At 36.2% G+C, this 25,687-nt stretch overlaps 1 protein-coding gene across 3 annotated transcripts in view; it reads left to right on the forward strand.

The window, feature by feature from the left end:
• rbms3.L (RNA binding motif single stranded interacting protein 3 L homeolog) overlaps nt 1-25,687 on the forward strand; it is a 343,617-nt gene that overhangs the window by 302,065 nt on the left and 15,865 nt on the right. For all 3 annotated transcript variants that reach the window (XM_018267467.2, XM_018267469.2, XM_018267468.2), the window contains exons 7-9: nt 4,194-4,300; nt 18,039-18,085; nt 23,283-23,379. In XM_018267467.2, the coding sequence (XP_018122956.1) occupies nt 4,194-4,300; nt 18,039-18,085; nt 23,283-23,379 (251 nt within the window). The remainder of the gene's footprint in view (nt 1-4,193; nt 4,301-18,038; nt 18,086-23,282; nt 23,380-25,687) is intronic.

Raw genomic sequence — 25,687 nt, forward strand, 5'->3', positions numbered from 1 at the left:
TCACAATTTTTTTTTTTAATTTTTCATCCAATTTTCACAATTTTTGCACGAAACCCAGCAGACTTCAAAAAATCATTGGGACCTCTCCCATTGACAGAGATGCCGGACTTTTAAATTCTTTCTTTTCCATCCTTGGGTTTTAATAAAAAAATTTGTCTGATTTTATATTAAAAAATCATGATTTTTTGTGATTTTTGCATTCAGATTTCAGTAAATTGCCCCTAACATTTAGCATTCAATAAGTCTTAATTATATCTTATTTCGGGTCAAGTACAATAATACTGTCTTATTATAACAGCGAAAAAAGAAATAATTTTTAAAAAAATCACAATTATTTGCTTAAAATGTCTATGGAAGATGGTCTTTTCGCCATTCTGAGCTTTCTGGATAATGGGTTTCTGGATAATGGCTCCCAGGAGAGTTACAGAGGGGTTACAGAGGGTGCAGTGTAGGAATGAATACATCATTTTCTGAACAATATTTCAGTAATCTAAAAATGATAAATGTTGATCTACACAATATTTCAGGACGGGCCACCATTAATTCATTTGAGATCAATACAAGAAGAATGTCTGGCTCTGGGCCCCCGGCTAGATGTCATCCTGAAATAAAATATCTGCTTTAATACTACTGTAATATGGCCCATTATTTAATTTAGCACTAAAGATATGTATTCTATTCATAAAATTAAAGAACGACCACTACAACTAAAATAGGCGCAATGATTATCTTAGCAGAAAATGTGAATTTGCTCTACTTGGTGTATCCTTCTGTACCCTTGAACATTGATTGGACAGCAGTCACACAGCTTGAAATGAGCTACAGGCTGAAAACTCTGCTGTGGTATCTGTGTACTCAGGTGGTCGGCCAAGAACTCACCAAAGCAAAAATGTAAAGTTCATATGGTTTTTATAATTTGGGAAATAATTTGTTGCAGGCGGTGACATTTGGGCTTAGCATGTACTATTTCAAGTTAACCTCTCCCCCCACAGAGATCCACAGAGTTATGAAAGCCTCCTTTGTCTTAACTGAAACGACAACGAACATCTGTTCTCTATGAATTTGCTTCCAGAGTTTTAATATCGATAATGAATGCTGTTTCCTTTCCACCTTTCTCTACATATGAATCTGTTATCAGTGATTTCCAACTTTGTTTTAACTGCCGCAGTTAACACAGAAGCTTTTAGGAATTTTAATCTGGTTGACTTGTATGTATAATTAGGGATGTAGCGAACGGCGGAAAAAATGTTCGCGAACATATTCGCGAACTTGCGTCAAAAATGCGAACGGTTCGCGAACGTCGCGAACCCCATAGACTTCAATGGGAAGGCGAATTTTAAAAGCTAGAAAAGACATTTCTGGCCAGAAAAATGATTTTAAAGTTGTTTAAAGGGTGCAACGACCTGGACAGTGGCATGCCAGAGGGGGATCAAGGGCAAAAATGTATCTGAAAAATACATTGTTGACACAGCGCTGCGTTTTGTGCTGTAAAGGGCAGAAATCACACTACGTCACTCAGGTGATGTTTCTGGACACGGAATGTGAAAAAGCTCACACAGCTAGGTGGCACTTGGTTAAAGACTGGGCAAACAATGCCTGCAAGGGCAACGTATACAGTAGTGGATACGGAATATATTATTGCTGCTGTAAAAACATCACTCAGGTGATGTTTACGGACACGGAATTATTATTGTTATTTAGACAGAATGTGAAAAAGCTCACACAGCTAGGTGGCACTTGCATACCTCCCAACTGTCCCTCTTTTGACCACTCAACCCCCTGTCCCTCTTTTGTACTGGAAAGTCCCTCTTTTCTCTGCACTGAACAGCCAGAAAAAAAACAGTTTCTAACTTAATTAGCTTTTGGCAGAGAGCTCAGAACAGCTAACAGGTGCAAATAAGATACTTTGTAACAATTTTGACTCTGGTTGGTGCTGGTGGTGGTGAACTACTAGGAGGAGCAGCACACCAGTCCCACTCCCCAACACAGCTAGACTAATAGCACTGGGATCTTACAGTAGCAAAGTAAAAAAAACAAAAAAGAAAATAAAAGCAGTCCTTACAAGGACTATTGGGTTACAGGCAGCAGTCAGCAGATGAGAGATCAGCAGCAGGACAGCTGCCCACAGCAGCTACATACAGAGCACTGCAGTAGAAGGTAGATTACTAGCCAGCAAAGCTACCTAACCTAAAATGTCCCTCAAATCCCTGCAGAGTTCTGTCCCTACAATACAGAGCAGTATCAAGTAGATTACTAGCCAGCAAAGTTACTATCAACTGTCCCTCAAATCACTAAACAGCTCTCTCCCTACACTAGATCTTCCAAGCACACACAGGCAGAATGAAAAAACGCTGCAGGGCTTCAGTTTATATATGGAAGGGGAGTGGTCCAGGGGGTGTGGGGGTGGTCCAGGAGGGAGAGCTTCCTGATTGGCTGCCATGTATCTGCTGCTCTGGGGTGAGAGGGCAAAAATAAGCGCCAGCTAAGGCGAACCCAAATTGGCGAACGTCGCGCGACGTTCGCGAACATTCGGCGGACGCGAACGGTCGATGTTCGCGCGAATTAGTTCGTGGGCGAACAGTCCGCGACATCCCTATGTATAATATCCATGTCATCTTTATATACATACTGTATATGGAAATGTAATTGTAGCAAGTGCACAGCTCAGAAAAAGACACTGCCCTAGTGCTACCAAAAGGAATTCACAATTATCCATAAAGAAATTGTGCACTCAAGGGGCTTTCTGTAGAAAAAAAAACATTGCTGTTTAGACTAAATAAAGGATTTATTTCTATATTTTAAGCCCATAAAATATATATGGGATGGGATCCGTTATCCGGAAACCTCCAAATGACAGAAAAGCCGTGTCCGATAGACTCTATGTTATACAAATAATGAAAATGATTTCCTTTTTCTCTGTAATTATAAAACAATACCTTGTACTTGATTCAAATATATAATTAATACGTTTTGGAAGCAAACCCAGCCTATTGGGTTTATTAAGGGAGTTATTTACTAAAATGTATTTTCACATAATTTACCTGAAACAAACTTGACCTAATTCACATCCATGAATTTGGCTAATTTACTTATAATTGAACTTGAAAAAAAAATTTGTGAATACATCGAATTTGTTTCACGTTTGTAGGCTTAAAAACCTTGAATTTATTGATTTTTGGAGCAAAAAAATCGTTTGAATGTTCGACCATTCCATAATCGAAGTACTGTCTCTTTAAAAAAAACTTTGACTTCGATACTGCGCCAAATTAAACCTGCCGAAGTGCTTTGTTAGCCACAACACATCGAAGTAAAATATTTTGATCGCACGCCAAAATTGTTCGAATTGTACGATCGAACGATTTTGTTTTGATAGTTCGATGGCCAAATTCGGTGAAAAATACTTCGACTTCGATATTTGAAGTCGAAGTATTTCAATTCGATCAATTCAATCCCTTGATAAATCTGCCCCTAAATCTAATGGTGAACTTCCCCTTTAAATCACTGTTTTTCCAATGTATTAGGGGAAGTATTTTTTTTCTTCAAACCCATTTTTTCTTTCTTTCTAATAATCTCTAATCTTTCTCTAATGTTCTTTTTCCCCACGTCTTTTCCTGGTATACCTATTAAATTCAAAAGGCACATTGAAGGGCGCCCCTTACTTACACTTCATACATGACCTGTCTGCATTATACTCATTTTACCACTGAAACAACTTGTTCACGGCTTTATTGCTGCAATAAACTTCTTATTTAAAGGATGCAGTCACACACTCAGCTTTGTAGAATGCACCTCCATCCTGTGAAAAAGATCAAATAGATTAAATTAAATTTTATAATTTTGTCCTGTTGTGTTTTTATAATCGGAAAATTAAGTTTTGGGGATTGCTTATTCTGCTATTATTATTATTTCTTATTCTATTCAAAAATCTGTACAAAAACACACATAGTTGTCACCTAAACCTCAAGGCAGATTTTCCTTTCTTCAATAATTCAAATCTCGTTAGATTCCGACAGCCTTTTTTTTTTTTTTTTACCTCTAGTAAATGTGAGCAGCTGCCAATTGCTCAGACTAAGAAGTAAAACAGTTTTACAGGATCTTGCTTCAAAAGCCTTGCGTTATGGAAAATGCAGAGAATGTCTGGCAGGATCATGTCTTCAGTGTTATAATGATGTGTTGGTATCTTGTCTTTTCAGCTCCGCCAGAGCCTTTACTGTGTAAATTTGCTGATGGAGGGCAAAAGAAGAGGCAAAACCAGAGTAAATACACACAGAATGGCAGACCGTGGCCAAGAGAAGGAGAAGTACGTACTAAACATTTTAACTGTGTGTTTGTGTATGTAGATGTCAGTCATTGTCAAACAGATCATATATGGAATTAGCAATGCATATTCATTGTATTTTACAACTCTGATTTGAATCTATAGGACCTGCTATCCAGAAAGCTCCAAATTATGGGAAAACAATCTCCCATAGACTTTATTTTAATGAAATTATTCAAATTTGTAGAAACGTTTTCTTTTTTCTCTATATAGTAATAAAGCAGTATGTTGTACTCAATCCTAACTCAGATATAATGAATCCTTATTAGAGACAAAACAATCTTATTGAGTTTATTTAGGCGATTATTTATCAAAATCCGAATTTATCTCAATATACTCTGCTAGAAACTCCGATCAAATCCGCTTGGGTTTTTTTACGCTTATTTATTATTACATTTTCCCGACAATTTGCTTTGCAGGAAAAAATCAGATTTTTATTTTTTTTCAGATTTTTTATCAAATTTTCAAGATTTTTTCAGATTTTTCACCTACAAACTCAGATTTTTGCCCAAAAACTACGTATATGCAACCCTGACAGATCTGAGATGCCGGATTTTCTGATATCTGATCCTAGGGATTAAATAAATTCCAAAAAAATTGTGATTTTTTTAAAAATCTGATTTTATTAAAAGAAAATCATACATTTTTTGTGATTTTTGCATTCAGAATTTATTAAATAACCCCCTTAATGTTTAAAGTATATTTTAGTAGACAGACAAAATATGGAGTTCCCTTATCCAGAAGACTCCAGATCCAAGCATTCTGGATAACAGGTCCCATGCTTGTATTGTCATCATTTTAAATGTAAAGACTTCAGCTACTGATATGTTATGTACCCCTATAACTAAATAAAACCTGCTATGCATCATATGTAATCAGTAATTATGGTATTTTTTCATGTCAAACATCAAGCAATAAATGGAAAAATGTTAGTGAAAGCAGTTTTTCCTTTGCCCATATTTAATACATATTTAATACAGTTTTGCCAACTTGTATGGAAAAAAGAGACTTCTCGTAGTTTGTGTGTAACGGGGCACATTTATGATTATAAACAGTGAGCAAAATTTAGATGAAAATAGCCATTTATTACCCCAATACAGGGGCAGTGAAATTAAAGCTCACACAGTAATATTTCACTACTTTCTATTCATTCTTAGGAGATTTTTAGAGGCATATTGATCAATGAGTGAAACTTGGAGTTCACCATTTGCTAAATAGCTTCTGCAGAAGCTTGCACGTAATGCAACAATACAGACACAAATTGTGATTTTTGGAAATCATGAAGGTTGCTGCATGTTTTTTATGTATCCTTTGTATTAGTACGCAAACTCTAGTGTGCGTAATACTAATTCTTACTGAAATGTATTTTTATTTTTGCCCCCCCCAAAAAAGCGACCTTCAAACGAGATTAAAGATGTGCTATGTACTACTTCAATGTACAATGTAAAAAATGTTCCACCCTGTTAAAGGCTCATTTTTCTTTTAATTTATGCTATTTGATGTTTAGCATTTGTGACTTTTATTACATTCCCCCAAAACTTTTCTTATGATTGTTTCCGTAGTGCCAATGCATTATTCAGCTTTTTACAGGGAATATTTATGTAGTCACATTAATCTCTGTTACAGATGATTTTACAACCTAATTTCCCTACTGCATGCACACACACAATCTATATCATAAAACTCCAATTAACCTACCTGTATTATTGTTCAAGCAAGTAGGCATCAATTTATATATATATATATACATATATATATATATACATATATATATATATATATATATATATATATATATATATATATATATATATATATAGCCTTTTTATTAATGGCTAACTCTGACAAACACCTTCTCTGCACGTCTGTGTTGATTCGTTCTTTTGTAGACTACAAGCTTTGATGAACCATTTATTTAAACCAGTGTTTCTTAACGTTAAGCAGACTCGTTTTGGGGTAATTTTTTAAATGAGAACGAGGCACAGCATGCAATTCGGGTGCAAGCCCCATGTTTTCTACTAACAATTGCAACATTATTGCAGCCGCTATGTGGCTTTGTGATCATCTGGAGATCACTGACGACAAAGTGGTATGAGGCCTAAGTAAATGAGAACATTGGGTTCATGTCAGAAGGAAACAATATTCTGCATGTTGGGATTTTACCCAATATTATGGCTTGAGGCACAAACACTTTTAGGGGATTATTTATCAAAATTCGAATTTATCTCAATATTTTCTGCTACAAACTTCGATCAAATCCGCTCGGGTTATTTACGCTTATTTATTATAAAATTTTCCCGAAAATTTGCTTTGCGGAAAAAAATTAAATTTTCAAGTTTTTTTTTCCAGATTTTTCATCCGATTTTCACGATTTTTTGGGATTTTTCACCCGAAAACACATTTTTTTTTGACCGAAAACTTGTTTGTTTTGTGTCTAAAGATTCAAAAGATAAACTGAATTTGGGCAAGTGTTCCCCAAAATAGGGTCAGATTACAATCAATGAGAAACCTGAAAAACTGTTTTGTTTTTTAAAAAAAAAAAAAAAAGGACATATTAAAATCACAAATTTTTTCAGAATTTATTGAACCCCGAGGGCTAAAAAGCCCAAATATAAAAACATGGCATCTTAAACCTGTCGAGGTTGCATAAAAGTCAACGGGAACTGTCCCATTCATTTTTGGTTGTGTTGGGGATTTCGGGCAATTTCACAATGTTTTCGGAGCTTTCGGGTGAAAACTCAGAAAAATTCAGAAATTTCGGGGAAAATTCACGAAAAAATAGTGAAAATCTGAGCTTTTCTCGAAAAAGAAAATTTTAGGGAAAATGTAATAACAAATAAGCGTTAAAAACCAGAGCGGGTTAGATCGGAGTTTGTAGCAGCCGATATTGAGATAAATTCGGACCTTGATAAATAACCCCCTTAATGTTATGATTTATCATACGAGATTCAGTTTGAGGAGAAAAATACTTTTCTCCTAATTCAGTTCCAGTTTTTCCCATAGACTTCAGACTTTCATGTGCTAAACAGTGAGATACGTTATTCTGATTGAATTTCATCTGGCCTGGCTGGAATTGAATAAAGAGATAAGTCTTTCTCTTCTAATGAAATCTGGAGCAAAAAGTCAGTTATGGCCACCCTTAGGTTGTTATATTTGAACAATGGATTTTCAGGATGTTCAGCTGGAAGTTGTTAAAGGCTCATTGATAAATGCAGTGCAGAGTACTATTTCCAGTTGCAAATCACCAGGTTTTTTTTATGATGGAGCATTTTCTCCAGGTTTCCAGTGCCATTGTGGCCAAAAGGATTGTAGCTTAAGCCAAAATTGCGACCAATGCATCAAAACGAATGCAATTGTGAGTGCACAGAACCCACATATTGCCAGTCCGGGCCTGTGTAACCCCCAGCCGACACTAAAACTGCCCAACGATGATGAGTTGAAGTAAAACATGTTTAGGCAAACACAATGGCAGCCTATGATGTAGTCTGTACTGTACCTGTAACACTGATATCACATCTCTCAATACACTCTTGTTCTATCTAAACTACAGCTCCCGTTGTTCTGGGCCAGCACCGAGGATATTGTATTTTGTTACATACATACACACACACCAAATAACAGGTCTCTGGTTCATTGTCTCAGCTCCAATCTTTTAATTCTGCTATTTCCCTCCTGGCTCGCTCTGTGCAATTTGTATAGGAAGAAATTATATAAAAAGATCAGTTGGGAGAATGACTTTTTCCCACAGTGCTACAAATCCAGTAAGTGAGGCCAGTCAAGGTTGTTAATACCAGTGCCAACCTTACGCTCACTTGCCAGCTGCAGACATTTTGAAGTGATTAGTGGGTCTGCGCTGGTCACATTTATAATTCAGGCACCCATTTCCATTTATGCTTCCAAGCCGACAGGCAGCAGTTAGCTGTGCTTTATTGCTCTGGGTTCAGTACTGATGCATTTCCCATTCAGACAAGTGATAATTGCACTGTTCAGCCGAAGAACATTCAGTATCCAGAGAAAGACTTCCCCTCCCCGTCACCCTCCCAGACATAACACGGTAATATGCAAAATGCACACGTGCCCTTTCAACTTCCCCACTCTTAGCTGTAGCCAGGGAACTTATAGCCTTCATTTTTAAAATACATCTATAGTATATGTGGCATTTATTTCTCATGTATCCAAAGGTTACTTTACATATGAAATCATAAAAATATCCACAGGAGCTCGAGAGCTTACAATCTTACAATGTAGTTTCCTTTGCAGAAAACACATTTGATATATTATATATATATACAGTATGTGTTTTTGAATATTCAACAGATCTCCAGGGGGGAATTAGCAGGTTGAAATGTTAACCTCCCTCTGTATTGAAACAACATTTCCCTGGCACTCAGCAGATAAAAGAATGAGCAAGCCTGTATCAATTAGGAGCAATGCTCAGTCAGGGAGATCCTCCAAGGGAAACTATTATAAATCAAGCATGTTTTATTTATGTCTGTATTCTCGTTGCAGCATAAAATCAAATTGAAGTGCAATTTCATCAAACCTTTTTCTATTTAATCACAGTGTGTTGCACTGTTTCCTAGTAGGGACTGACTTAGGGTAGTAATTTCATGTAGGAACTTAAAGCAACACAACTGTAATGAAGTAATACATGAGAAATTGTAATGTTTTCAAGCTCATTTCATCTCAGTTGAAATTTGCATATTAATTTACACATATCACCATGGGTTTTGTACTTTGAGTAATTTGAAATTTTCAGACAATTACCAGTGAAAAAAAAAAGTCTGAATGGCTTAAAAAAAGGTCCAGTAGGATCAGCGCAGCCTCCTATTGACTTCTGTGGGACCTTGACTGCAAAGTTTTGTGGTTTTTACACGTTTACACCACTCAAATTTTAGAGTTTTAGGGGGTTATTTATCAAAATTTGAATTTATCTCAATATTTTCTGCTGTAAACTCCGATCAAATCCGTTTGGGTTTTTTGCGCTTATTTATTATTAAATTTTCCCGAAAATTTGCATTGTGGGAAAAAAATCTGAATTTCACTTTATTTTTTATTATATCATCCTATTTTCACTATTTTTCAGATTTTTCACCCAAAACTCAGATTTTTGCCCGAAAACTCTGAAAACTTTGGGGTATTGCCCGAAACCCAGCGCACATCAAAAAGTCATTGGGTCTTCTCCCATTGACTATTATGCAACCTTGACAGGTCTGAGATGCCAGATTTTCAGAGTCTGGCTTTTCCATCCTCGGGGTTTAATAAATTCCATAAAATTTGTGATTTGGTAAAAGTCAGATTTTATATATAAAAAATAAAAACACAAATTTTTCGTGATTTTGCATTCGGAGTTTAGTATATAACCCCCTTAGAGAAATAAAAAAAAAAACACACATTTTTAGAGAAATAAAATATAAGTGAAAAAAAAAAAGATCTGAATGTTAGTAAATTGGGCCATTAGAGTTAACTATATAGTTGGATTAATGACTGTATGAGGCAAATTCCCTAAGTGGCCCAAACTCGCTAGTGACCACTTCGCAACACTTCGCCAGGCGTAAATTCACCAGGACAACGGTAATTCCCTAAGATGCGAAGTTGCGTCCAGGGCACAGAACGCTTCGGCAAAATTTACGGTCTTTTGCAGGCTATCACTCAGAAAAAAGGAAAGGCGCCAGGGACTTGGAATAGCCCCCCACACACTTTCAGTACATTGTATTATCATTCATTAACAAGAAACTAGGTGGGGCACAGCATATTGTCTTCATGGCTTAGCCAGTTCAACAAGTCAAGTGCCAACTAACTAAAGTTTGCTCTAGTTATCCTGCACAAAGAGATACCATTAAATTACACTCGGTCTTTTTCCTGTACTGAGCACAATTCAGCAGGAAACTCTGTGATCTCTTAATATTCTCTATCACATGGACAATACTAGGCAGGATGACCCTTAAGACAGATGCAATTAAATTCTAGTTGCATAGAAAAAAATGTATACTCTTTAGACCTTATATTCTTCAGAGTAGAAATGGAATTGTGTTCCTGGTCCATGTGATTGTTCAAAGACGCAAATTTTTCGGCAAAGCGAAATGGGATAAAAATTCGCCCATCACTAAAGACAAGGCAGCTGATTAGCAGACCTCTCTTTGATACTGGGGAACTAAGACTTTTGCAACATTGTTTAGCAAGTAACAACTAGGAGTTAAGCAGAAGCTGCTTTCAAAAGCAATTGTTTTTACAAACAACTTTAAAACGCTAACCGTTTTTAATAAATGTACAGTTAGGCCCATAAATCTTTGGACAGAGACAACTTTTTTTTCCTAATTTTGGGTCTGTACATGACCACAATGAATTTTAAATGAAACATTTCAGATGCAGTTGAACTGTAGACTTTCAGCTTTAATTCAGTGGGTTGAACAAAAAGATTGCATATAAATGTGAGGAACTAAAGCCTTTTAGTAACACAATCACTTCATTTCAGGGGCTCAAAAGTAATTGGATAAATTAAAAAAAACTGAAAATAAAATGTTCGTTTATATTACTTGGTTGAAAACCCTTTGCTGGCAATGACAGCCTGAAGTCTTGAACTCATGGACATCAACAGATTCTGGGTTTCCTCCATTTTAATGCTCTGCCAGGCCTTTACTGCAGTGGCTTTCAGTTGCTGTTTGTTTGTGGGGCTTTCTCTCCGATGTTTAGTCTTCAACAAGTGAAATGCAGCTCAATTGGGTTCAGATCAGGTGACTGACTTGGCAATTCAAGAATATTCAACTTCTTTGCTTAAATAAACTCCTGGGTTGCTTTGGCTGTATGTTTTTGGGTCCATCTGTATTGGAAAGTTGTTTAGAATTATGTTTTCTTTTATTAGGCAAATTTTTATTTCGGTGGTGACTTGCCCTTTAAGCACATTGCTTTCTCCAAAGAACAACAGAAAGATATCCTATTACCAATATCGTTATTGTCTAGGCAAATATGGACAAATGCTTCTACCTACTGTATATTCAGAGTGCAATAAATGTTTTTTGCATGGAGCTGAGTACATGAAGAAATGTATTCTATCTGTGGTCAATAAATTTGGACACAGTTCAGTAGGCAATGGTATTTTATTATAGTAACTAATATGTTCCACTCTGTCCTCGGTGTGAAGAACAAATCTTGCATTGGGCACAAAAAGAACAAAATGGTAATTGTAGCTTCTACAATACACAGTACATCTATGCAGTAAATATTCTTTATACAGTGTAATATGTTAGCTCTTCTGTAATGTATTGTGCCAAGAAGTCTTTATAGCATCTTTTCTTAAAATGGGAGTCTAGTTGCCTTAGCCATCTTTCTTTCTCTATCATCTATCTATCTTTCTCTATGTCTTTCTTTCTATCTATCCTCTATAATTTGTCACTCTTTCTCTTTGTCTCTTTATCTATCTTCTCTCTCTCTTTAAAAATTGGGGGGTCTAATTGCCTTAGCCATCTTTCTTTCTGTCTCTTTCTCTATCATCTATCTATCTTTCTCTAGGACTATCTATCTATCTATCTATCTATCTATCTTTCTTTCTTTCTTTCTTTCTTTCTTTCTGTCTGTCTGTCTGTCTTTATTTCTTTCTTTCTATCTATCCTCTATAATTTGTCTCTCTTTCTCTTTGTCTCTCTATCTATCATCTCTCTCTCTCTCTCTCTCTCTCTCTCTCTTTAAAAATTGGGGGGTCTAGTTGCCGTAGCCATCTTTCTTTCTTTCTTTCTTTCTTTCTTTCTTTCTTTCTTTCTTTCTTTCTTTCTTTCTTTCTTTCTTTCTTTCTTTCTTTCTTTCTTTCTTTCGTATCTATCTATCTATCTATCTATCTATCTATCTATCTATTATCTATATATCTATCTATATATTATGTATATATCTATCTATCAATCATCAATATCTCTTTCTCTCTGTCTACTAAATCTATCTATCTATCTATCTATCTATCTACATAGCTGTCAGTATGATGTTTAAATGAAAATCCAGTTATATGTGTACGTGAAAGATGTGGCTGAAGTCCAAATGAGGGCTAACTAATGCAGGTGAGAGGTCAGCAACTAAGGGGTTGCCTTATGCCTGGGTTAATTTAAATAGCTAACAAGCATTGCAAGGCTGGAGATAACAAAAAACACTAGTGCTGTTAACTCTCTACACAGTTTTAAGTTCTACTGCGCCACCTAGTGTATTATGTTATTAACTCACCAGTGTCCTTAACCGGCTTCCCACGTCTGCTTTTTATTATGTCAGCTTTGCAGTCTGTTACACCAAATACAGATTTATGGACATAAAGCACAGATGAGGATCTGGAGATCGGTGTCTTAACTTGGATGCATGTCTCTTTCTATAATATATAGGTCCAAAAAAAGATTTTTTTTTATTATGCTGGAGAGTGAAGACATTCCTTGCTTTTAATCAAGGCAATGTGTACAGTTGTCTAATATATAGCATTATTATGTGTTAGAAGTAGCAATAGATCACCGATATAATGAAATGGAAGAGAATTCTGTAGGAAAAGTACATTGGATCAGGGTTGCCTAACCTGTAGATTTTGAAAGCCACCCTCATGACATGTTCAAAATGCCCTAACCTCAGAATTTATTATATCACGATTGCCAAAACAATTTGCAAAGTATGGATGATATAAAATTCTGTTTACATGGAGTATTTTCCCTTCATCATCATCATCATCATTTATTTATATAGCGCTGTAGATTTCCCTTCTTAATATATGCAGAAATATGTTAAACAATTCATAGTTTCCAGGCTTGAAGGTTTAGGAGGCTGCTATTGGGAGAACAGAGATGGAGAATTGGCCAGTGTCCAAGTTCAATGGACTATTTTTACTTATATCTAGAGCACCTGCCAAATGCAGGTAACATAAGTGTTATATTTGCAAATCACTTGATATTTACTATATGGTCTACAGGATATTATTGACCAGGTGTTTGGCATCAGGAGATCAGGAGAATTTTCCCTTCTCCTTCCTATTATTCTGCTGAAAAAATGTTTTATAAACAAAATCCCCACTATGGGACTGACTTACAAACATAGCTGCAGTTACCAATAGTAATAATTCATATTGTTGCTATCATATTCTAACTTGTAATAGACTGACTGGTCACTAAAGGAAAATGCACTGCTCCCAACAGCCCCAATGTTTGCTTCTTGCTCTGATATTTGTATTGCTACACTACTGTATCTATTAGGAGAGTGTCAGCAATAAATGACATGGAGATTCTATATTCCACATGCCATGTACATGCATTCATTTCAGGTGCCAAAGACTGCTTTATGACATGAGCTATCTCCAGTAATGGATATCCCCGTAGATTATTTGTGTTCAAAGGGAATGTAGAATTTTTTTTTTTTTGTTTTCTGTAGATTGGTTGGTTTTGTGATGTTGGGCATCACAAAAAGAGGCTGACCCTCAGACCTTTTGGGATGTTGTGCATGATATATTGCAGCTCAGGTACTATGGTCTATATGGGCTTTGCTTGATGAAGCAAAGCAAACTTTACTTGGGTTAATGGAGTCGAATGAAAATATCCGCCCTGTGGATCTCTGGTTCAATTACTTGAGCAGCACCTCGGCGTCTGGATATATCTACTGTATCTCAACGTGCCCCTAACACCCATGGTTATGTATAACTTAATAGGTTTTTACTAGTAGGATAATCTTGCCATTAATTTTAACCTTATATTATCTTATATTATACTATATTCAGATGCAAATGAATTAGAAGGTACATGAGTTCTCTGAGAAACCATGTCAGGTGCAGTTTTAGACCAAGGCTTTGTCTCTGGCTGATCACTATTGTGTGCCCTCTGCCTTGGGTGACTTAACAAAGACAATATGGAGCATTAGGGAAGAGTGCTATGGGCAATGCTAGTCCAATGTTAACAGTGCAAAAAAGAGCTGATCCAAACCAACATGCTTCTTGCACACTTTTGCCCTGCCGTACACTTTTCTGAATGACTTTTGCTCCAAAAAGGATTGGTGAGACCTCCCTGTGCCCATTAATAGAGTGCTGCACTGTATTTATAATAATAAATAATCATTTAGGAAGTGCCACTATGGTTTTCCAGCTGCCTTATTGCACATGGTTAGGACAGAGCTATCTTGCACCTGCCAACACAGCATTTTGCATCTAGCACATGACTTTCAATCCTGCAGCCAGACCCTGAGTGCTGAGTGCTTTTGTAATGAGCACTAATTGTCCTGTTTTCAACCCTTAGGTTAGATATAGACATTCAAGGTAGAATTTGTTGATGGGTTTCTTTTTCCAAGCTATTTTACTATAATGTGTCCAGGGTATATTAAATGACTTCTTAGAAGGGTCTTATGCCTTGCATAGCAATGGCCACTTGGTTTGCCTGGGGCAGTTATCAGTTAAAACATGCCCACTCATGCCAATACAGCTTATTTCTAATAAAACTTCTTTGTTACAAATGATTTGCTCACTCCACCTTCCACTTCACAGAAATGGAGAAGAAGCCACACATCCCAATACTGCAAGCAATCGCGTTACAGCCACTGAGCTGTGTATTTCGTTTGATGGATGTATTTTTATGAAATACTTGGATGAAACTGCATCCTGGAAATGGTTCTTCCAGCTGATGAACTCTAATGAGACAGGCACAAGCTCCTCTGCCTTCCTCATGAAATACAATCTCTAATTATTTCCCACTATTGAATCAGGAACAGATGAAGCACAGTCTAAGAATAAATGATTATTCATAACAAACCCAATCTTTTCTTATCTATTCCTACCACAATGCTCGGTTTGGGTAGTTTCTCATAAAATCTCTGCCTTTGTAAATCACGATCTCCCGTTTATAAATGAATTTTCTATGCAAAATTAAGTTACTGCATGATTTTATTTCTGAGCAAAACATAGCCCCCTGATCCTAACAGTATTTAGCTCCTTTGCTGCTCCGTCTGTAACAGATGCAAGTAATATAGTTCCCAACTGCTTTACGTTATGAGCTTTGGTACTTAGGCATGTGGTGAAAATTTTGGAAATTGCTTTTAAATCAAGTTAGGAGAATGAGGGGACTTTAAAACATAATCAGATCTTTCAAGCTGAGCGTGTGCTAATGCAAAGGAATAACATTATGTGCGGAGGCTTTGTAGAACATCCATGACTATTACAGAGTTGCTATATAATCGGAAATAAATGGCTTGACCACCAATTTAACTGGCAGCCATTAGGTAATTTGTATATATTGCTGTAAATCTTACAATCAGCATTTTTGGTGAGTATTAGGGGTCCCGGGAGTTGCGGAATTTGCTCATCTTGGCCTAGTTTCATTTTCTATTGTATGCAGAATGTAAAGGGAAGGCAAACGTCATTACCAATGTAACTGTTCCCTCCAATTGCTTCTCGGCACTGTGAACAAAAAAAAATCTTTTGTGTTCATATTTTAAACTTGTGTGTATAGTTTTTAAAAACTGTGGGCTCAGGTCAGAATTTACACAATTTATTGTGTGCACTTGCCCCAAAATTTGTGTGTGTGCACGAGTGCACACCTTAAGGGGAACATTGGTCACTACTGATTAAAAAGGATATCCAGTAACTCTTGAGAAGCATTTTTGATTATCTTAGATCTAAAGCCGGCCATAGACGCAAAGATCAGATCGTACGAATCATTGTACGATTGGACTTTCCCATCTCCCGACCTGCCACTAACCATTCTGATCAAATAAAGTAGTAAAAGAACAGATCAGCCGATGTTCTGCCCCTGACAGCAATCGTATGAAAGTTATGTCCGACCAAAGCTGGTGACAGTCTCCCTCTGAAAATCGTACGATCGGCAATACACGCAGAGATATTATCGGCAGAAATCTTTTAACCTGTCCGATCAACCAAACGACCGATCTCCGCTGAACGAAAAATGTCAGGAATCCTCAATTCGTACGATCAGATCTTTGCGTCTATTGCCAGCTTAACTCCTTGGATAACTTTCCATTATCTCATTATTTTGCTTCTACCTCTGCTGATATTGAACATGCCATTGCAGCCATTCCAATGATATCTCCATAACTGGTATAGCGTTATGGGGCTATTGGGCTTGGGGCTGACATTACTAAGGGTTTACAATGTGTGTTAAAAACTGAAATGTGTGTCTAGCAAAAGCACCAAGGCATCCCTGTCCTTCATTGGGAAGTCAGTAAGGACATGGCAGTGTTGTGGCCTCCGCCCACTGGTGCTCTTGGTTCATCTTTTTGGAACATACAGACCTGAAAAGGGCAGGGCACACGTGCAATAAACATAACAATTTGCATCCATTTTTGTCCTACTCTTTGTAAAAAATCCATTTTCTGTCACTGTCTCTTTCAAGGTCAGTGTAGCAGGCAGCCATGATCTGTACATAGAATGTCTTGCAATACTTCTCTAGCACTGCCAACCGACTTAGTCCCTTTGCTCCTGATCCTACAAGTTTTGATAGAAAATGGCAATTCTACAATTTATTGACTTGGAAAACCTATGGAAAAGTGAAACATTTTAGGGTCTGCTCCTAGTTTCCCTTCATCATTAACACATATCAGCTCAATTGTAGAAAACAGGGAGTCTGATGCTTAAATGAACACAATTACCTTTGCAATAAAGAGTTGCAATTATTTAATAATATCAGAATCAGTATATGTTTTGGGAGGCCCTCATGACTGTTTGGCTACTTGTGTTCTTGTGTTTTCCATCTAATGACGTACAACCTATGACATGATAAGGCTATTATTGCCTTTATGTTGTTGGTTTTGTGTTTATTCCTTCTCTTTGGTTTGATGAATTGATTGGATAATGTGAAAACTCTCTTGGTATTGGCTTATTAGTAGCCACACTTTTCTTTACCCTCCATACAAAGATGCTTAAGAATCCAAAGAACTGCACCTTTGAAATTCACATTGAATAGATTTATGGTATGGTTCTGTCTTGAGAACAAAATACTAACAGTTTTGTATAAAGCATATTGGATATGGAAGGTTGCCATAAGGCAAAGACAATGTTAATTTATAGACATATGGCATTTAAAATAAAATTAAAAAAGTATTTGTTTTTCAATCGCTGTAACTGCTGAACATGTTTAAGATTCATCACTGGCTGATTTGTTTGGCAAAAAATGTATTGCTTTATAAGGTATTATTTTAGCATTTTCTAGAGATTGAATAATACAACAAACGTTTATAATATATAATGAAATGTAAAATGAAGTGTTACACGTACTAGCACTTGAGACATGCTTATACCTCACAAGACAATATCTCTTATTGGAAAAGTGGAAAACTGAAAAATCAGGAAATTCTTTCAAAATGAACAATCCATTATCTGGACACTTTTCTTATTTGTATTTTTTGGACAGGTATGGGATCCATTATCCAGACAGCTCTGAATTATGGATCTCCCATAGACTCCATTTTATCCATATAATGCAAATTTATAAAAAGTATTTCCTTTTTCTCTGTAATTATAAAACAGTACCTTGTACTTGATACAAACTAAGAAATAATTAAAATCAAAACCAGCCTTTTGGGTTTATTTCATGATTTTCTAGTAGAGTTAAGGAAAACTCCAGGTCCAGATTCTGGATAGCAGGTCCCCTACCTGTATTTATATTTTGGGTGTATGTGTTCCTGCGTATAGAGTATGTGTGTATTTTTTGTCGAGAATATTTTTTCATAGAGCAATTTTACTATACAGAATATTTTGGTTTCTTTATAGACTGGAATGACTCTTACATATGACCCAGCAGCAGCTATGCAGAATGGGTAAGTGCACACAGCATCTTCTTTATTGTAAATACATCACTGTGATAAATGTTAAAATCCACATATGCAAAATAGAGCCACATATCTAGAGAAATAATAAATTTAACAGCATAATCCTTAATAATTTGCTTTGGTATATGTTGACATTTTGGCTTCTGATCTCACAAGTGTAATGCCGAACATTTGGCACCTCCCCCAGTCATTATAACTAATTCTCCTTTAATGTAACAATAAAAGCAGTACTGCTCTATGTTAAGTCCATCTTATTTCATGAAACTAGAGGCTTCGGAGAGGCTTCAAATGGGGGTTTTGCCTTCCTCTGGATCAACTAAGAGTTAGGCAGGTTAAAATAGAGGTTGAACTTGATGGACGTGTCTTTTTCTAACCAAATTGACTATGTTACTATGTTACTGTATACTTGTGAAGCTGTAACACACTGTTGCTGGCAGCATCTGAAGCTATTTGCAATCAGAAAACAAAATAATGAAAACAATTAAAAGGTAATTTAAAAAATTAAGAAAATGACTCATTTTAAGTTTTTATTTTCTGATTTTCAAGTTCTATAAAGGGAGTCATTGTTGTTTGCACTTGACTTGATTGAATAGGGCTGAGAGGTACTTAAAGATACAAGACGTATTTCCTATGGCATATACTGTATATATATTCAGGGTTTGTAGTGAGTGCTGTATCCAGCTGTTCAATAATGAAAAATCACAAGGACTTGCAAGGAACCGTAAGTTGTAAAGAAAGATAAAAATGTCACCCTGCTGTACGAATGAGGAGGGAAGACAATGAGATGTTAAAAGGCCAAGTGAAAGATGAAATTGAACTTAAAGGTAGCAGAGTGTAGATGTGATTTATCAAGCTGTTGCTAGTTAATGAAGCCTTCACAATGCACTCACGGTTAAGTCGATGAAACCTAATGAATGGTTTGTGTGTGAAGGTGATGTTTTATTCGACTCCTGCATTGACGTTACAAGTCATGTAAGAAGTAGGAACCATGAGATGTTTTAACTGTATGAGCACCCAAATAGTATGTGATTAAATTATAGCCAATATTGTATGTAGTTGTTGCCACCCCCTCCCCAGCAGAAAACACAATGCATATTATGAATGAGCTGGAGAGACAGAAAATGATTGTTTTAGGACTGAACATACTCGCACATGTATTACTGCACATTTCCCATTTGTGAATGGGAGCCATTTGATGTGCTTTGTGTGAATGTATTAGCCTGGAGGTTGAAACAGAATTTGATTAAGGGTTTATTTGAAATTGACACTTAAGTGAACAGTTCTCAGAAATTAATAGTTACATTTTAAACAAAGTAAGAAATCTGGTTTTACAGGATGAGATGAGAACAGAAAAAGGAACTGATTAATTACATTGGTGGAAGTTGATATTTGAAGGAAACAAGTTTAGACAATGGATTGATATCAAAGAAATACATACAAATGATGGTGTTAGCTTTATTTATGGCAGTTTGGAAACCTTCTGCTTTAACTAAAAAATCATACTAAGGGTTAAAGTCGGTCTGAGTAGTTTTTTTTTGGCTTTTCCCCAAATAGCTTGAATTTTTCTGGCTTTTTTCCTGAATTGCTCAAATTTTTAAAATTTTTGGCTGAAAACAATGAAAAAATTGGATTTTCGGGCTAACCCCAGCACACACTACAATTGATCGTACGATCGGCAATACACGCAGAGATATTATCGGCAGCCGACTGTAATTTTCTAACCTGTCTGATCGACCAAACGGCCGATCTCCGCCGGACGAAAAATGTCTGGACTCTCCACACACGTTCAGAAAATCGTACGAATCCTCGATTCATACGATGAGATCTTTGCGTCTATGGCCAGCTTAAGATGGCAGATTTTCAGATTCTGGGTTTTTGCAGCATCGGAGTATAATAAATCTTCATAAATTGAGTTTTTTTCCCCCTCTAAATATTTGAGTTTTCTATCGAATTTTTGAAGATTTTAACATTGACATTTTAATAAATAATCCCTTTAGTATACAGTTAGGTTCCATAAAGGAAACAATCTGAAGTGAAGTGTGAGAGGAAGGGCTGATTATAGAGCTGCATTATTATTATTTATGATATTGCAGGTTGGTGCACAAACAGTAAATAATAAAATGGTTCAATGTTACACTAATCTCTATTCCACTCAAACTAAATACATGATTACAGTAAGTCCATATTAGAAGGCCAAGCAAAGACACATATGGACACTATAGAAAAAGAGAAAATGCATACAGGCAGATATAGCTGTTTCCTAGCAGTGGGGAAATGTGGCAAAATTCATGCTATAAGATTCTCAGGTATGAAAAGAAGAATTAGTGATGAAGAGCTGTAGGGACTTCTACTTCTGTTTTAATAATAATTTTTGTTATGAAAAGTAGAAAAGAATAAATGTAGTATTTACGAACGTGTGTATTTTCTTTTACACCACCCAATCGTCGTATTTTACATCATTATTTTAAACCACATCAAACCTTGAATAAATCATTAACGTCAATAAGAAAAATTCAGGAGGTAATAAAATATGGCAATAAATAAAAATGTGAAAAACGGTGTAAAAATCTGTGATGGGACAAACTGTTTTTGTGCTGGAATTTTACACGATAACTTAAATGTATAACGCTAGCTTAATAAATACATTTTTTATGTGATCATGCCTGGTGATGCCGTCCGAATAATTTTGACGCGTGACAATGTTTACGTGTGCAACTATTTTGACGTGCGCCCACATTTTATCGACGCAGTAGATTTTTCGCTGACGAATCTATTCACCAGCAGTTAAATGAAAAAATTCGTAGTGAATTCACTCCTGCAGAATTTTTTGGCCCATCACTAGACACCTCTATTTGACTTAAAGGGATCCTGTCATCGGAAACATGTTTTTTTCAAAACGCATCATTTAATAGTGCTACTCCAGAGGAATTCTGCACTGAAATCCATTTCTCAAAAGAGCAAACAGATTTTTTTTATATATTCAATTTTGAAATCTGACATGGGGCTAGACATTTTGTCAATTTCCCAGCAGCCCCCAGTCATGTGACTTGCACTTTAGGAGAGAAATGCTTTCTGGCAGGCTGCTGTTTTTCCTTCTCAATGTAACTGAATGTGTCTCAGTGGGACATGGGTTTTTACTATTGAGTGTTGTTCTTAGATCTACCAGGCAGCTGTTATCTTGCGTTAAGGAGCTGCTATCTGGTTACCTTCCCATTGTTCTTTTGTTTGGCTGCTGGGGGGGGAAAGGGAGGGGTTGATATCACTCCAACTTGCAGTACAGCAGTAAAGAGTGATTGAAGTTTATCAGAGCACAAGTCACATGACTTGGGGCAGCTGGGAAATTGACAATATGTCTAGCCCCATGTCAGATTTCAAAATTGAATATAAAAAAATCTGTTTGCTCCTTTGAGAAATGGATTTCAGTGCAGAATTCTGCTGGAGCAGCACTATTAACTAATTCATTTTGAAAAAAATTTTTTCCCCATGACAGTATCCCTTTAAGGTATGAAGATCCAAGTTACAGAAAGATCCCTTCTGGATAACTGGTCCCATACCTGTACTATACTCTATATATATTTTTCTTCTCTGCTTGCTGCTCTTTAATGCTGATTTTCTTTTCATTTTGATTTTTAGGCAGAAGAAGGGTCTTTATTTTATATATATATATTATGTAGTATTGATTTGTACAATATTAGCAAGAATAACACAATTAATCATATCCGAGTCCATAAAATGGTAAATGTGGATGCATTAGATACAGATGAAGGAAGCCTAATTAATACATTTCTACCTCGACATGCCTATTTTACAGTAATTATCCATGTGCCCTCTGTGCAATGAATACAGTGTATATCAAGATCATTTTTTACAGGTATGGAATACATTATCCAGAAAGCTCCGAATTACGGAAAGGCCTTCTCCCATAGACTCCATTTTATACAAATAATCCAAATTTTTCCTTTTTCCCTTTTCTCTTTAATAATAAAACAGATAGTAAGGCCTCTCTCTGCACATAGATGAACTAAATGTAAGACAAGAGGATAATCTGATGTATTTAAAGAACAAATTGAGAATTTTGTACCAAGAAGCAACTTTGAATTATAGAAAATGTGTAAATGATTCATCTCGATATTGAGTTGCAAAGAACAGAATGATTTTTGGCTGCACAAAGCAGTAGAACAGATTCTGGTCAATGTGTGAAGTGGCTAAAGGAAAAGTTCACCTTAGAATTAACTTTTCACTACATTGTAGAAGTCCCTTTTCAGTTGGTCTTCAATATGTTTTTAAATACGAATGTTAGATTTTTGACATTTCTATTATTCATTTTTCTAATTTTGCAAACTGTTTAAAATCTATATGGTAAAGTTTCTGATTAATACTTTATATTCTTTTGCATCTAAGAGACACTCTGGGGTGTAATTCCTGTACATATATGTAGGGGCAGATTTATCAAGGGTCGAATTTCGAAGTAGAAAATACTTTGAAATTTGACCATCAAATAGAATCCTCCGACATTCGAATTCAAAGTCGGAGGATTTTATCCGATCTTACTTCGAATCGTACGATTCGAATGATTTTATTGCACGTTTATAGCCCCATAGGCTAACATAGCACTTCGGCAGGTTTAAGTTGGCAAAGTATTGAAGTTGAAGTTTTTTTAAAGAGACAGTACTTCGATTATCAAATGGTTGAATAGTCGAACGATTTTTAGTTCAAATCGAAGTCGAAGGAAATTCAAAGTCGTAGTATCCTATTCGATGGTCGAAGTATTCAAAAAATTACCTCGAATTTCGAATTTTTTTCACTTCGAAAAATTCTCTCGAATTCACTTCGACCCTTGATAAATCTGTCCCTAAGTAATTCACTATATATATTGCACATTATTTTCTTACCTTTCTTTGGAGCTGCATTGGCTGATAGAAGATATTTATGGTTGAATTACTGGTTCATTTGAATCAGCTATTTCTTCCTGTACACCGTCCTTCTGCCAATGATTTATATATGTACATATAGAATTTGTCCAGCTCAAATTTTCTAACTTTTTTTTCAGTCAAGAACTTTTTCTGTTTAAAAGAAAATCCCCCGAAATCTATATCTTTTAAAAGTTTTCAGTGGATCCAGATTCAGTTGGTTATGTAATAATTTGTTAAAAAAAAGGTTTTCTTGCTTTTCTCTTTCATTTCAGATTTTATTCTTCCCCATATAATATTGCCACAAATCGTATGATTCCACAGACATCTATCACACCATTTATTGCTGCTTCCCCTGTCTCTACATACCAGGTAATTAGCAATGATTATTCTGTGCATGCATAGTTCTGAATTAATGCGTACAGGTCATTATGAAGCTGATATAACTTTTGTACAAGGTGGGGTAAAACATGTCTGTAATCAAGAGCAAGAGACAGTTTTCCTGACATTTTTGCTAAAATGCAGAAAACGCGCTAGTGCCTTGGGACTCATAATCATAATTAAGCATAAATCATTTTATGTATAGTAGGTGCTGCTTCTGTTTAGAAGATGGATTATTCTTATGTTCTGTCCTTTTACTTGCAGTTTTAACTAGCTGATTTCTGCTTTCTACATTTCATGCCAGGGCATTAAGGGGGGGGATTTACTAAAACATGAATTTATTTTATTTTTTTTAATTAAAACACAGTCGACCTAACTCCCATCCATCACTCAAAGTTGTCGCCCAAGAATTTCTCCAATTATCTTACAAAACCCAGCGAATCTGACCCATTTTGCTTTGCCAAAATTTTGTCAAATGCATCAAAGTCAATGCGCAACATTGCGAGTCTATGGATGTTTTTTCACGGTGAAACATGGGGAGAAATTTCGCTCATCACTGCCCAGCACAGATTGCAACATCTTAAGATTGTAAAAGGGACATCTGCCATGGACTTCTATTTTCGGATTCAGAGTTTTAGCAGCTTTGGGGTATGATAAATCTCTGCTGCGTCTACTTCCGACAGTCGTGTCGTGTCGGATCAACGCTGCAACTTTATCCGACATTTCTATCACTTACCTTATTTCCGTTGCATGCGATTTGTCGGCTGCGTTTTGTCGCAGCACGTCGGATCGCGTTGAAAACAACCGCGTAGTTTTACCCTAAAACCACTTAAATGAGAATGTTGATAAATTGGCCTCCCCATATTTGCACATTATTTGCAGCTGCAATGGCTGATAAAACATTTATTTGGTAGTTAGAGAATGCTATCTTATTTAAAGGGATCCTGTCATCAGTTAATAGTGCTACTCCAGCAGAATTCTGCACTGAAATCCATTTCTCAAACGAGCAAACAGATTTTTCAATATATTCAATTTTGAAATCTGACATGGGGCTAGATATTTTGTCAATTTCCCAGCTGCCCCCAGTCATGTGACTTGTGCCTGCACTTTAGGAGAGAAATGCTTTCTGGCAGGCTGCTGTTTTTACTTCTCAATGTAACTGAATGTGTGTCAGTGAGACATGGGTTTTTACTATTGAGTGTTGTTCTTAGATCTACCAGGCAGCTGTTATCTTGTGTTAGGGAGCTGTTATCTGGTTACCTTCCCATTGTTCTTTTGTTTGGCTACTGGAGGGGGGGGGAAGGGAGGGGGTGACATCACTCCAACTTGCAGTACAGCAGTAAAGAGTGATTGAAGTTTATTAGAGCACAAGTCACATGACTTGGGGTAGCTGGGAAATTGACAATATGTCTAGCCCCATGTCAGATTTCAAAATTGAATATAAAAAAATCTGTTTGCTCTTTTGAGAAATGGATTTCAGTGCAGAATTCTGCTGGAGCAGCACTATTAACTGATTCATTTTGAAAAAAAAATCTTCCCATGACAGTATCCCTTTAAGTAAAACTCAAAGTTAATAGTCGGGTTTGCATTTTTTCATGAAAAAAAAACCACTATTGAGAATCACATTGTTCTGTTCATTTTCAATGAGGATGAAAGGAGTGTTTTTTAGTAAAAAAGTACTACAAAAGTAACAAGTTTTAAGAGACTTTTCCCACTGATTCAACGCCACCTTGCCAGCTTTACTTGTCAATTTTTTCTAGCGACTTTTCATGGGGTTTTTCTGAAAAAATCCTGACTATTCAAGGTTTCAGAAACTAGTTGTGCAAGTATTTGTGCTTTATTTGCAGTGTTTTTAATGCCAACACGATTTTTGATCTACCATATTTAATTAGACATTTGAAACTTAGGAGCCTATTTATCATGCTGTTGTAGAAAGTGGATTGAAGCATTACTAGTGTTGTTGCTCAGAGCAATCAGTAATTAGATTTTCATCAGTTAGAAAACAAAAGCATGATAAATAGACCCCTAAGAATATTTGGTTCTGTTGTGTTCGCTTTTGCATGTGGTAGAAAGTACAACTACATCTCTTTGGTAGATTGCTGCTCAATACATATCTTGCACAAGTTCCTATTAAACAGAAGCTTAACAATATATCCCTCAGTCTTGTGATTCCCTGAGTCTTGTGGCATTCTAACTACCACCCATCTTGGGGGCAGATTTACTAAAGAGCGACTTTTCGCCAGCGTTGCCACAGATTTAATGGATGCAAGCACCAATTCGCTATTCTGTAAGTGGAAAA

Source organism: Xenopus laevis, chromosome 6L (genome assembly GCF_017654675.1).
Source record: "Xenopus laevis strain J_2021 chromosome 6L, Xenopus_laevis_v10.1, whole genome shotgun sequence".
Taxonomy (NCBI): domain Eukaryota; kingdom Metazoa; phylum Chordata; class Amphibia; order Anura; family Pipidae; genus Xenopus; species Xenopus laevis.